Raw genomic sequence first — 14,903 nt, forward strand, 5'->3', positions numbered from 1 at the left:
CAATAATATGGAAGATCCATAAACAAGTTAAAACTTCACCGAATTATTCAACTGATCCACATAAGTCAAACTCCAAAAAGCTTCACTCCCATAAACAAGTAGAAACTTCACTAAATTATTTAATTTTTGATTTACTTTCTAAATGGATGTAAAGATAAATTTACATTTTTTTTATGAAAAAGATAAATTTACATTTTGAATTAGATTTTTTTAGGGCATTTAGATAGTAAATTTGAGTTTGAAGAGATATTAGTATTTTAAGTAAAAATAATACAAATGTATAGCGTAAGTTTAGTGTAAAAAAGATTATATAGGTTAAAATAAAATTATTTTAATGAAATTCCATCATTCTTTTTTCTAAAAATAAATAATGACTGAAAATAGATAAATGCTGTTTAATATAACACTAATGAAAACGTCAATTAAATAAAAGTTTAGGAGACAAATCAACTGTTGAGTCCAAAAATTCATTGAGGAAATAGACAAAATATTCGAATTCGAGTGAATAATGAGTAAGGGACACATGTTCAATCAAAAGACTTGGGCTCTTAGAGAGATTTTCAGTATGTTATGAATATGGCTCGATCCACAAAATGTAATAATACAATTGGATGAAAACTTGAATTTTTTATCAATCGGTTATATTATTATACTTAATATATCAAATCGTGTTCCCGATAGAAATTTCTTCGACTCTTAGTATTTGACAGAAGAGCAGAAAAATCCATCGTTTTAAGTAGGGCTGGAAAAAAATCTCAAAAATCCCAAACCGAACTGAAAAAATTCCAAACCGAAATTCCTGAAAATTTCGGTATCCAATACCAAACAAAAAAAAAAAAAGAAATTATTTAATTTATATGTATATATTTAGAATTTTAATAGCCGTTGGATTCTGTTTAGATTTAATCTCAACCGTTGCATATAAATCAAAGTTATCAAACTGCGTCGGACTCTCTCTCTCTCTCTCTCGGTATCTCGACGTTCACCTCACCTCAGATTCAAACCTCACCTCACCTCACCTCACCTCAGTATTTTCTGAACGGAACCATACAACTCTCCTCGCCGATTTGTCTCTTCTCCCACATTCGTCGCCTGAATCCCGAATCTACCCACACCAGTCCTCATTCCTCTCAGTCCTCACTCCTCACCTGAATCGTGCCTTCACCCACTGTCCTTACCACCCGAATTCATCTCCTGAATCGAGCTCTCGGTCTCAGTCCGCACTCCTCCTCGCTGGAAAAGGTAAGAAATTCCTGCAATAAACTCAACCAAAGTTCATACAAATTGTTTGATTCCAAATTCGATTAGGGATTTTGAATTTGGGTTTCTGAATTAGGAATTTCGGAAATTAGGGTTTCTGAATTATGGCTTTTGGAATTAGGGATTTTGAATCGACGGAGAGGTTACAGAGGGAATGGGAGGTTAAAAGGGGGGGGGAGGGAGCCTGATTTAAATGTTTTCTAAAATACCTTCTGCAATCAGAGCTTTTTTAGTTTTGTTTCTTTGTTCCTTGTAAAACGTTTTCCTTTTTTTTATCGTGTTTAGTTGTGAGCTTTGATGGTTTCTCTTTATAGAAATCAATTATCTTGATTGTCTACTTGAATTCATTTATATAGATTTTAGCGAGGTACCCCATTCGTTCTTTTCAACCGATTATGGTTATGATTATATTCTTATAGGCTATGCGAATGCATCTCCAATATGAATTGTGTATGATTTATCCTTCCTGGTGTGAAATCATGATTTCTTTTACTATTTAGAACAAGAAAAGAAACCTTGATTTGAACAGTTCGTTATGTTTACAAGGTAAAAGAAATTTTGCTCATAACGTAATGCTGCTGGAATGATCATCAAAGCATGACATTATCTGTGCTTTTAAACTGTTTACACATGCATAGATCCTCACTCACGGTAACACTTGCACACATGTAAACTATAAGTTCATATCCCGCGTCTTTGACTCAAATTATGTCAGTCGTACAAGAAATTCTGAAGGAACCCAGTAAACTCTGGTTTTGGATTTGTTAATTTATTTTTGGTGCATGCATTTGTAGTAGAATAGGCAGATTGGCAGTGTAGAATAGGCAGCAGATTGTTAATTTATTTTGATGATCACTTCACTGCACAGCCAAGATATGATATGCAGTGCACAGCCAAGATATGCAGTGCAGATTTGCTATTCTGCACACTGCACAGGCACAGCCAAGTTATAGCCCAGCTAAATTTTGATCACTGCACTGCCAAGATATGCAGTGCAGATTTGCTTTTCTGCACACTGCACAGCCACAGCCAAGTTATTATAGCCGAAAAGCCGAAAAGCCCAAAAATATTTCAGGGTTCCCATTGTCCCGAAAATACCGAAACTATTTTGGGATTCCCGAAAATTGGGATTCCTGAAAATTTGGTTTGGGATCGGTCTTGAAATTGGGAATCCCGGAAATTTCGGTTTGGGAATCGGGACTAAGGTTTGGTTCGGTATCCCATACTGAACCACCCCTAGTTTTAAGCACACAAAAATGGGACTAGAAAACAACATATTAATCAGGGTCGTATTCATTGATAACATGAAAACACAGAAATAAAAACACAGGAAAAATGGAAAAAAAATACTAATTGCTTTAAACTTGTTCTTCTCTCGAGATCCATCCGCCTGAGACGGGTGAAGCCATGCATTCAGATCTTGCTCACAGACTCTAATCCCACTTTGATCCAGTCCCTAACATTCTTATATCGCTTGCAAATTACACGAAAACCGAACACAAAAGTCAGAGAATTGGCAATTCAATCCAGAGATATAGAAGAAGAACAAGAAGAATAAAGAGGAGGAAGAAGAAGATGTATATGGCATATGGATGGCCGCAGGTCATCCCACTCGAACAGGGTCAATGCCCTTCTTCCCAAAAGATCATATACTTCAAGGTCATCAATCGCTTGCTGCTTGTCGTCTCTCCCTCTCACCTTGAGCTCTGGAGCTCTTCCCAGGTATACTTCTATTTTATTTTTTTATTTATGTGTATGTGTGTGTTTTCAGTAAATTGTTTGTTTTATGTAATTTGTGATGTGGGTTTGCCTGTGTTTTCTTTGTACTTTGATGAGTATTTGTGGGTTTTGGAAATTGATGTTGGTGTCAAGGAGATATAAATGTGCAGTGATCAAAAGGGCAGAGTGCATTTGTTTAATTGAGATGGGTTTTTGGGGGTTTGGTGTATTTTGTAATTTCTTGATGTGGGTGTTGTGAATTTGGCGCGTACATGCATGCACTTATGCAACTATATATGAATGATGTATGTGCGTGGGTATATATTTGAGCTTTTGTTTGATGTGGGTTTTGTTAGTAAGGTGTTTGACATTTTATTTTGTGTATTTGGGCTGGTGGGATTCAGCATAAAGTTAGACTGGGGAAGTACATGAGGGATTCAGATTCCGTGCAGAGGGAAGGTGAGAATTTGCAAGCTGTTTGGAGCCCTGATGCCAAATTGATCGCCGTTCTTGTAAGTATTTCATTGATTTTGCATGTAATCTTAGTTTTGTAGGTATTTTATACCAAATTCACGTTCTTTCTTATGTAAGTGTGTATGCAAATGCATGAACAAGTTATACAATGTGTCTATTTGTGCGTGCAAGGGTAGCTCCTTCATGGTCATCACTAATTGTGCAGTGACCGGGATTTGTTGAGTAACTTGAGTTTGCATGTCCACACTTAACCATATAAGAGGAAATGAATGCAAAATAGTTTAACCGATCAATGTCAATTTGGTGGACATCAAATTTTATCTAAAGTCAATCAATTTCAGTAGAAGTTTGAGTATACTTTGAACTGTTGATCCCATTTCCGAAATATGTTTTGTCATAAGTGCACTTTACTTTTGTCCTGTTATTTGTTGTTTAAATGAATCTTTTAAGGTGAAGAATTATTGATTATGATCTGAAAAGATAATTGTCGTGAGAAGAGGCATGAAGAGTGATTTGTGAGAGAAATGTGATTTTATGTGCTATTTTTTCTTTGTCCACATTGAACTTTAAAACTACACGTAGTTGTTTCAACTTATTGTATATGTTTGTTTTTGTTTTTGTTGGCAGACATCGTCTTTCTTTCTTCACCTTTTCAAGGTCCAGTTTACTGAGAAAAAAATACAACTTGGAGGGAAGCAACCCTCTGGTTTGTTTCTTGCTTCTATATCTCTTCTTCTCAGTGAGCAGGTGCCATTTGCAGAAAATGACTTGGCAGTGTAAGTATTCTCCTGAATATATTTAGAAAACTGGAGTTTTAATATGGAAGTGTTGTTGCCTTTGGATAACATATAAAATTTTGAGTCCATATAGTTTATTCACCAAATTTTAAAGGATTTAGGTGTTGATCAAATGAAATGAGTCGGATATTTCATAGACATTTTAACTAACTGCATGAAAATACCCTCTGGCTGGATTCTAGATGCTTGAATACAGTTAACACATTTCACTCTGTACTCCCCAAACAAAAGTATGAATAGTAAACAAGATTTTGTGCTAATGGGCACATGTTCAAACATGCTGAACTTGTATTGTAAATAAATTTATTTTTCAGTTCATTAGTTTCATATTCGTTCTGACCTTATTTCTCAGAGTTGCATTTAATTTTGCATTTATTTTTGGGTATGTAATGTTCCTAGGACAGCACATGAATCCATTTGTTTATTTCTTTTTCAAATTAAGCAATCTTGCAAGATATTTTTACTGTCGGAACTATAACTGTTTTTCTTCTAATGTGGCTTTTTTTTTTTTTTTTTTTTTTTTTCAGGAGCAATATTGTAAGCGATAGCAAACATATACTAGTTGGACTTTCTAATGGAGGACTGTATAGTATCTCCTGGAAAGGAGAGGTAAAAGAAAATATTGATATGCATTAGCTGTTCTTACTGTAGTCTATCTAATGTCTTTCTGTAGGGAGCTGATATATTATCCTCTTTTTGACCAAGGTGTTGAGTGGGATTTTCCTTTCATGTACAGTTCTATGGGACTTTCGATCTTGATCCATTTCCACGTGATGGCAGTGAAGTTATCCCGTCACCACATTCTTTAGATAATGGTGTTGCTTCTAAAGGGGTTCCAGGAACGATTTGCATCTCCCGGAAGTCTGCTATTATCCAGCTAGAGCTTTGCTTTCCATTGAGGTTGCTGTTTGTGTTGTATTCTGATGGACAATTAGTGTCATGTTCTATAAGTAAGAAAGGTTTAAAACATGTTGAATCTATTAAAGCTGAGAAAAGGTTGGGGGTTGGTGATGCTGTATGTGCTTCAGTAGCTTCAGAGCAACAAATCCTTGCTGTTGGTACCAAAAGAGGGCTTGTGGAGTTATATGACCTTGCAGAATCTGCATCACTGATTCGATCCGTCTCTCTTTATGACTGGGGATAAGTGTGGGATCTGAGTAAACTGTATTTTGGTAGATTTGAGTTTCAACTTATCAGGGCCAGATAATTTCAAATTTTCAATTATTTTGGCTGTGATTATTTACCAAACAGTTCAAAACTTGAATTATGTTGTAAATTTCAGATCTAAAAATGTATGATATATGACCCGGCATTCTTATTTTCAGATACTCAATGGAAGACACTGGACCTGTCAGTTGCATTGCGTGGACACCTGATAATTCTGCTTTTGCAGTTGGGTGGAAGTTAAGAGGACTTACAGTTTGGTCTGTCTCTGGTTGTCGTTTGATGTCAACAATCCGTCAAATAGGTTTAAGTTCAGTATCTTCTCCAATGGTTAAGCCAATCCATGAATGTAAATATGAACCTTTGATGACTGGCACCTCACTGATGCAGTGGGATGAATATGGATATAGGCTTTATGCTATTGAAGAGCGATCTTTGGAGAGGGTTCTTGCATTTTCCTTTGGAAAATGTTGCCTTAACAGAGGAGTCTCAGGAATGACATATGTTCGTCAAGTGATATATGGTGATGATCGATTGCTTGTTGTGCAGTCTGAAGATACTGATGAACTTAAAATGCTACATCTTAACCTTCCAGTTATGTCTTTACATCACATGCTTGATATGTTATTCTCATCTGAGGTTTTGTAAGTTGGATTGAATTTTATGTCTTTAAAGTTGTTTCTGATGAGTGTTTAATTTTCTTTTTCTTCTCTTTTAAATTTTGGTTCAGGTTTCTTATATCTCCCAAAATTGGCCAGTTCAACATGTAGCTGCTAGCAAGGATGGAATGTACTTGGCAGTTGCTGGTCTCCATGGGTTGATCATATATGATATACGATGGAAGAAGTGGCGAGTGTTTGGAGACATTACTCAGGAGCAAAAGATTCAGTGCAAAGGTTTGTTATGGATGGGGAAGATTGTTGTTGTCTGCAACTACATTGATTCCTCTAACACGTGAGATTCCTACCCATATTAGTATACCCTCCGATAGTTTTTGTCTTCAGCAGTGTCATAGTTTGATTTGGTGGTTAAATGCCTAGGCACCTACGCTATTATGCCATTCATACTTTTAGTTGTTTTATTATGTACTGTTGGATATTTATAATGGTCTGATGTAAAATTGCAGTTACGAATTGCTTTTCTATCCAAGATATCATCTTGATCAGAGCTCGCTACTTTGTCGAAAACCATTGCTGGCTAAACCAATGGTGATGGATGTCTATCAAGAGTATATACTTGTCACATATCGCCCATTTGATGTACACATATTCCATGTCAAGTTATTTGGTGAATTGACACCTTTCACTACTCCAAATTTACAGGTAATGGAATGTTTGCTAGCTTTTTTTTATAATGATTCTAATTTTATAGAAGATGGTACTATTTACAGATAGTTGAGCACTTGTGATTTCATTTGCACACTAAATCAGAATAATTTAGTGAAAATTATTCTTCATACGTCTTAAGTGATAAAATGACAAACAGCTTTCTACAGTACGAGAACTCTCAATTATGAGTGCAAAGAGCCATCCTGCAGCAATGCGTTTTGTACCTGATCAGCTTCCAAGAGAGGGCATTTCAAACAATCACATTTCTAATTCAGATCCTTTATCAAAGGAGCCTGCGAGGTATGTGCTCTCCAGAATGTAGTCTGTAGAGATCTATCAGCAGACACATGCCTCTGAATGAATGCATGTTTTTCTAGGTGTTTGATACAGAGAGTTAATGGGGAGCTTTCACTTCTTGATTTGGATGATGGACGTGAGAGGGAGCTTACTGATTCTATTGAATTATTTTGGGTTACATGTGGTCAATCAGAGGAGAAAACAAATCTTATTGAGGAAGTTTCATGGTTAGATTATGGCCACCGAGGAATGCAGGTAATGGACTGTTGAGGTTTCATAGTACGACTTTGATATGATACTGTGTAGAGCTTTAGCATTTTGTGCTATAAGCACAGTAGTTTGTACTATGATATTTATTCTGGTTGGAAGTGTATTTTTACAGGTTTGGTATCCATCTCTTGGGGTTGACCCTTTTAAGCAGGAGGATTTCTTACAGGTATGTATGCATTCAAGAAACAATGTGTTTCTCATTGAGCAGATGGTGTAAATTATTATGTTTCATTAAAGTTGTATGCTTATATTCTTTTTCTGGGAGGTTCTATATATTGTGTCTTTACACGCCTTTCAATGTCTGTTTGTTTGGCCTTACTTTGAAGACTTTTATATTTGATAACTTGTCTTCCTTTAAAGCTTACTGGAACTTGATATATTTTGGCCTGTCTTTTTACTCTGATTGGTTAAATGACTCAGCATAGTTTTGTAGTTGGATCCGGAACTTGAATTTGATCGTGAGGTATACCCTCTGGGACTTCTTCCAAATGCTGGTGTTGTTGTTGGCGTTTCCCAGAGAATGTCATTTTCTGCCAGCACAGAATTTCCATGTTTTGAGCCAACTCCTCAAGCTCAAACTATACTGCATTGCCTTCTAAGGCACCTTATTCAGGTACTAATTGTTTTTTATTTCTTGGATTTCGAGTGGAAGGTGCTTATCATATTCGATCTCATCTTAAAGAGGTTACCTTGAGTTCTGGACTCACAGGCTACTAGCCTTTGCCACGATTTTCTTGTGTAGTAAAAGGTGGCTTGAATCTGATTTGTTTTATTGTGTAATATATGCATCTGCAATTAGGTTGTAAAGGGTGTGTGATCTATGCTTGCTTTGCAATACTGATCATGTGTTAACAAAGTAGGCAATTGGGTAGACTTTATGAAATCTACATGGTCTTTGCCATGATTTTCTTGTGTAGTAAAAGGTGGCTTGAATCTGATTTGTTTTATTGTGTAATATATGCATCTGCAAATCATAATCTGCAAATAGGTTGTAATGGGTGTGTGATGTATGCTTGCTTTGCAATACTGATCATGTGTTAACAAACTAGGCAATTGGGTAGACTTTATGAAATCTACATGATCCGTACATGGTCAGTGCCAAGAGACTTGTAGTTATATCAAGTTTAAAGGCCATAGGAGAATTGGAGTTGTGTGTTTGTTACATGATCAGTACCAATGAAATATATGTTCTTCCTGGTTGTTTTGTTTCTATCTGCTAGAGGGACAAAAGCGAGGAAGCTTTAAGGTTGGCCCAGTTATCAGCAGAAAAGCCTCATTTTTCTCATTGTCTGGAGTGGCTTCTCTTTACTGTGTTTGATGCCGATATATCCGGGTATGTCTAAAGAGGGAAATAAATTAGTATCTGTTATGTTTTGGATGTGAAAATATCCAGGAATGCCTAATTAGGGAAAACAAAATCATAGCTGCATTGATCATCAGTTCTGCTTTCGGATTAACTAATTAAGGAGAATCATTATTATAATAGCTTTCTTGGAATCATAAATACTGGGAGTTACCTTTTACTTGGTTTCCCAAGAGAACCATCTCATTGTGGGTATAACTTCTGCTTAACTGAAAGATCTGTGATGGGCTGTCGGGTCCCATAGTGCGACACAACCCACTCAACTCTAGTTTAGGTGGTGGCCAGGAAAAAAGCAGGTTACGTGTTATGTTTATCATTAATGATTAAACGGCCAATATAGGTGCTTTCCTCCTCTTGAACCAGTTATATTTTGAAGGGAATTTAGTAGCATGTGAGCCCATTGAACTTGGTAAACTGAGATGATTGATAATTGAGAAATGAATTGTTCTAGGTGTTTTAGTGAATTCGGGTACTTGGGTGTTCCCCCTGGTGTCCTGTACTAATCTAATATCATAATCAAGATAAACTCTGCATTCCTTTTGCAATTCGTTCATCATTTCTTCGCTCATGATCACATTCTGAAGTTCAAATTCCACTCTAAATTGTCATTAGTCAATTCTGCTTTTATATGTAATTATTCTGTCTATATGTTAATCACTGTGTATGCCGATTTCCAGGCAAAATGTAAACAAGAACCAGAACTCTGTCCCTAGATTTGCAAAGAGTCCAACTCTCTTAGAGAAGACCTGTGATTTGCTCAGAAATTTTCCAGAATATTTTGATGTGGTCGTCAGTGTTGCAAGAAAAACTGATGGTCGACATTGGGCGGATTTGTTCTCTGCTGCTGGGAGATCAACAGAGTACTTTTTCTTTTCTTCTCATGTTTTGTTCTTTTCTTTTCTTTTGCCTTTTGATTTGCAATAACATTGCTTTTCATTTGCTGTGTATAAAACAAATATACCTAGAACTTCTGTAACAAGGATACTGATGCAATACAGAAGTCTTGCATCATTGTCATGCATGAAAGTGAAATTTCAGTAATAAATAGACAGAAGAAAAAAAATGATCTCATTAGTCAACTTCATAGTTGAAATGTCCTTTATCTGATGTCTATTTTAGAGACCATGGATGCTGTTTTTAATTTTTTCCTTTAGAAAAGGAAAACTTCCACAAATTACAGAACCCTGGAAAATGAATTTGATTTAAGGATCTTTGAACTTTCTTTGGATAGGTTTATACCATCATAATTACCAACTGCTGACCTACTGCCTGACAAACATTCAGTGGTTGCTACGTCATATGATCCACTTGATATATAATTGGCTAACTGACCTGTAATTAAAGTTTTACATTTTAATATTTTATTTAGAGTGCTGCTGTCAGATTTTAAATTAACAATGTTATCTGCTTCCAATTTTCAGGTTGTTTGAGGAATGCTTCCAACGTAGATGGTACAGGACTGCTGCCTGCTATATACTTGTAAGATATTGAATAGATTATTATTCTGCTTCAGTTTCTTGTCTTTTCCTTTCACTTTTGACATAAGTTTTTTCCTTAGAAAGATTAGTTAGAACTTTCCTCAGTATAATTACGAGTCTTGCACAGTTTTTGTTGTGAGTGAAAATGCGGTTTAAATGAAACAACCAGTGCTTTATCAGTTCTGCATTTGCCTCTCTGTTCCAGAGTAGAAAATCTTGAAACTTACATGTTGCACTGTTATTACATATGAAGAATAGGTCTTTATGAAGTATACATCTTGAAATCCTGTCTACTTGTGTTGTGGTTAGAAAGGCTGTGCCTATACTTCCTGCAACACTTGCTAAATGTGAAAACCAATCTGTATGGGAGAAAATGTAGTAAAAGATGGCTAACCCGTGATGCTTATGTGTAATAATCCAATTGTTTGAACTGCCCAGGTCATTGCGAAGCTTGAAGGTCCTGCAGTCAGTCAATATTGTGCTTTGCGTTTACTACAGGTAGATGTCTGGTAGTAGCTATTTGTTTTACAAGGATTTCTCTTGCTGTTGAGTGCGTATCTCCATGTGTTTCTTTTATGTTCTTTTCTTTTCAATGATAGATGTTCCTTACAAGGGTTGTCAAACATATGCAGGCAACACTCGATGAATCGTTATATGAACTCGCTGGGGAGCTGGTATCTGTCTGGACAAGTTCCTGTACTTTTAGTTCAGGTGATGATAGCTGTAAAGGGGATAATACTAACTTTGTTTGACTCTTAGGTGAGGTTCTTGCTGAGATCGGGAAGGGAATATGAACAGCCATCAACAGATTCAGATGGACTATCTCCCAAAATTTTGGGCTATTTCGGTTTCCGTACTAATTTCAGAAAGCAGTCCTTGGATAAGAGGTTGGTGCACAATTATGTACTGTTTTGCATCTCTCAGACCTAGCTTTTAATGGAGACTAACCAGGCTTCCTATTGAGCAGCACCTCATTTAAGGAGCAGAATGCACATGTTGCTTCCGTGAAGAGTATCTTAGAAAGCCATGCTAACTTTTTGATGTCAGGCAAAGAGCTCTCAAAGCTAGTTGCATTTGTGAAAGGCACTCAGTTTGATTTAGTGGTAAGATAAGCTTGCAGTTACCATTCCTTATTAAGATGATCTTGCTTTTATAATCAAGTGATTCTATGTTGTTCTATCAATTTATGCCAGGAATATCTTCAAAGAGAGAGAAATGGAAGTGCTCGGCTGGAGAATTTTGCTTCAGGGCTGGAATTAATAGGACAAAAGGCATCAGCATCTTAAAATCCCTTTATTTGAGTGTTCTTTTTTTTCTTTTATTTTTGTTAAAAATTTAAGCCACATTGTTACATGTTACGGAAGTTGTGTTTTGCCTCACTGACTGAACACGGTTATCTTTTTCCAGCTCCAAATGGGTACACTTCAGAGCCGGTTTGATGCAGAATTCCTTTTGGCACATATGTGCTCTGTCAAGTTCAAAGAGTGGATTGTTGTCCTGGCCACCCTTTTAAGGCGATCTGAGGTATAATTCGTTTCATTTCTTACAAGTCTATGCCATATGATGAGCATGCCAGCATCATTGTAATTTGTTTTGCTCATTTTAGTCACTCTGATTTCTGAATGATAAGAAGGAACCAAAATAGCTAGTTCTAAACTTGTTAGGTTCAACTTGGCCAAGAGCTTAGCTTGTGTAAATCTGGGAAAGTTTGACATCATACTTTTGTCCCGATGCTTGAGTTCCTTTAGTATGAATCATGAATGAAATTCATCATAATAGCTTTCTCATAGCATTTATATACTTGTGCAATTTTAAAGCGTTTAAAGTCGTTGCCCAGTCGATAGGCGCTAAGAGCCCTGAAGTGTTTGATTCAAAGGGTGTAATCCTTGTGTTAGAGTTTGAAGTCTATAATTCCATTGGCATTTAGGAAACACTTTTATAGACAAGATGGAGTATAGCCTTTAGCTCATGGCCAGTGATAAGTGGTGCTGACGTCAGGATCATCTTTTATTTAGGTCATGTTTTCACCTAACTTTAAGCTAACAGATTCTGGATTGTTCTGGTGAGAAGAGCTGCATAATCTTACAATTAACTGCTATGGTGTACGCATACAGATACGGGTGGGGGTATCTGGTAGATACGTATGCTGATACTGTGAATTTCTTAAAAACAAGGATATGATACGGCCAGGATACGACAATTGAATAATATATTTTCTAAAATATGTTTCATTATATACATTAAATAAAAAAAAAGTGAGACATTTATGTTTATCTTTTAACATTAACAAAATAGAACACTGCTTAGTCTTTTTGATTCTTGAGATTGGTCCTCGCCTCTTGGATTGATTATCCTTGCCCTAAGGGGCTACATCCATCTGTAAATGTCCTGGTGAATCTACCAAACCAACAAGAACGGAATTTAAAAACTACAAGCCCCCAAATTCTTAGATCAATATCTTAGGAGGATCTTGACGGTATCCTAGGAGTATCTTGCTCATATCCTCGGAGTATCCATGAAGCATCAGATAGTCAGCAACACAAAAAAGTCAACGATACTCCATTTACGTATCGGAAGTTATCATGGGGGTGTAAGTATCCGATACTAACCCTTGTCCAAATTTGAAGCATTGGTGCAACATAGGTTAACTGCCAAATTTACACATTTCCACATTTGAGCGAGGCATATTTTTGTTGAAATTTCTGTAGAAGAGGCTAGATGCATTCAAGATGACCTTTTGACCGCGAGTAATGCAACTTTTGTAAGATGGAACTTTGTCTGACCAGGCATTTATTTTTGTGAAATTTGCACAGGTTCTTTTCGATCTCTTCCAGCACGACATGCGGTTGTGGAAAGCATATAGCATCACCCTGCAGGTATTTATTGCTTTAAGCAGTGTCCACATTCGACCAAAAAACCAGCATCCACATTCCTTGCCTTTGTGTGTCTCTAGATTAATGTTGTCCTCTATTGATATATGCGTTTCAGTCACATCCTGCATTTACTGAATACCATGATCTGCTGGGAGATTTGGATGAGAGACTTTCGTCCACTGAAACTTTTGAAGAGAAATGAGGTTATAGTTGGACCTGTAAATCCTGTATCCTGCTTGGCAACAAATTGGTGCTCGTTCAGTCGTTTTTCCATGAACATTTCTGTTTGCGAAGTAATGAATGTCCGTCGGATCATGCAAAGATCAACAAGCTACTGACTCACACTGCTGAAAAGGGAACTGAGGCAACATCGAAGGTCTACTCAGATACAATTTTTTTATTTATTACAATAAACAAATTACTGGGAATTTGATATTCTTGTATAGAGCTGGGAACTTATTCTCAGCCTTCTGATGTCTTTTTGTTTTCTTCACTTGTCACATTTTGTATAATTACTTTTTGGGTAGTATTATAAAGGCTGTTTGTACGGGCCACATGAGCAGATTTTTTTTGCATTTTTAAGCAGATTTGTTCCTTCTCAATATTTTGCACTGTTTCGAATAAGTGATGCAAAATATTTAGTAGTTGAAAATATTGAAGGGAATGTTGGCCTTTTTCTCCTTTATGCAAAGCGACATTGGGAAGGAAGGAATCGAACACAGGAAAACTGGGGAAGGTGAACGCAAGACCACTGGTGTAGATGTGAATGACCTTCCCCCGTTGTCGTTTGAGCTACGAGTTTGTTGCATAAAAGTCGATTGAAGTCATTCAGGAAGGCGACATTGGAGATGGGGAATCAAACACAGGATCTCTGGTGTGGAGGTAAATACAGAATTCGTAAATTAAAATACCAGTAATCACTTGAGCTATAAGCTCTCTGGGTAAAAAGAATTCCCAAATTGTAGCAGCCAAGAAATTAAGGGGAAGAAAAGGATGGAATTTTTTTATTTTTTTCCAAAAAAACAATGAAGTCTTTTATATTAACTATTGAGCCTAAATATTGTTCAACTATCTTTCCTTGGCTCTTGATTCTCGAAAAGTTTCGTCGATTTAAACTATATTCTGGGGCATTATCTGTGAAACTAGATGTCTCGTAGGTATTTTAAACAAGTATAACATTTTGTTGTTTGATACAAGCGATAGTGGGGGAGAAGAAATCGAACATAAAATCTCAAGTGGAAGGATAAATTCTCTTAACCACTTGCGCTACAAGGTCCTTGCAGATTTAAGATATCCTCAATTTGCAGTTAATTTAATCAAGGTTGAGTTTTATGGATCAAATGCTGTCTATGTTGTGTAAGTTGTGACTTTCTGTTCTTTAACATTCAAAATATATACTTCAAGCAAGGAAGGAAGAGACCAATTACAAAACCAGAACATTTTTTTTATTGCTATACTGCCACTTTACACATTCATGATCACAGTAGTGAAATCTCAGAAAATTAAAAGAACATGTGAAACAACCCCACCCCACCATACAAAGTTCACCTATACTTCTATTGTATGCATAGATGATTTGAGTCGTTCACCAGCAACTTTGGAAGGGTCGAATGCATTGACATAATCCCTAAAGCTTCCATGAACTTCCTTAGATACCTTGGACAAAGCGCCGGAAATCATATTCCTTATACAATCCCGTTCTGTTTTTTCATCTGTTGTGACAGTTTAAGAGGTTCAAAACAGAAAAATAAATTGCATACTAATTAAACTTTGAGATACCAAATAAAAAACCTCTAGTAAAGAGCAGACAAGGTAGTGTTAAAATATGAGCCTCGTTTTCTTAGTCACCACGCGACCAAGGATTCAAAGGTAGAACATTG

The 14,903-nt window shown here is 36.4% G+C and overlaps 1 protein-coding gene across 4 annotated transcripts; it reads left to right on the forward strand.

Moving 5' to 3' along the window:
* Positions 1 to 952: 952 nt before the first annotated feature.
* LOC103966983 (guanine nucleotide exchange factor subunit RIC1) lies at positions 953 to 13,572 on the forward strand. Of its 4 annotated transcripts, none has more exons than XM_048564052.1 (24): positions 953 to 1,242; positions 2,714 to 2,982; positions 3,384 to 3,491; positions 4,081 to 4,229; positions 4,778 to 4,859; positions 4,987 to 5,390; positions 5,576 to 6,008; positions 6,145 to 6,368; positions 6,541 to 6,736; positions 6,900 to 7,042; positions 7,120 to 7,294; positions 7,422 to 7,475; positions 7,743 to 7,922; positions 8,530 to 8,642; positions 9,350 to 9,532; positions 10,094 to 10,151; positions 10,589 to 10,648; positions 10,783 to 10,824; positions 10,910 to 11,037; positions 11,118 to 11,253; positions 11,344 to 11,421; positions 11,558 to 11,674; positions 12,964 to 13,026; positions 13,139 to 13,572. In XM_048564052.1, the coding sequence occupies exons 2-24, from the start codon at positions 2,836 to 2,838 to the stop codon at positions 13,223 to 13,225; spliced, it is 3,360 nt and encodes a 1,119-aa protein (XP_048420009.1). In that variant the 5' UTR covers positions 953 to 1,242; positions 2,714 to 2,835; the 3' UTR covers positions 13,226 to 13,572. The 4 variants fall into 4 exon arrangements, with proteins under 4 accessions (XP_048420009.1, XP_048420010.1, XP_048420012.1 ...); XM_048564053.1 differs by having other exon boundaries at positions 1,103 to 1,242; positions 2,641 to 2,982; XM_048564055.1 differs by having other exon boundaries at positions 1,103 to 1,242; positions 2,770 to 2,982.
* The last annotated feature ends 1,331 nt before the right edge of the window (positions 13,573 to 14,903 follow it).

Source organism: the organism of the source record quoted next, unplaced genomic scaffold, assembly GCF_019419815.1.
Source record: "Pyrus x bretschneideri cultivar Hongxiangsu unplaced genomic scaffold, Pyrus_bretschneideri_v1 Contig38, whole genome shotgun sequence".
In the NCBI taxonomy this organism is placed as follows: Eukaryota; Viridiplantae; Streptophyta; class Magnoliopsida; order Rosales; family Rosaceae; genus Pyrus; species Pyrus x bretschneideri.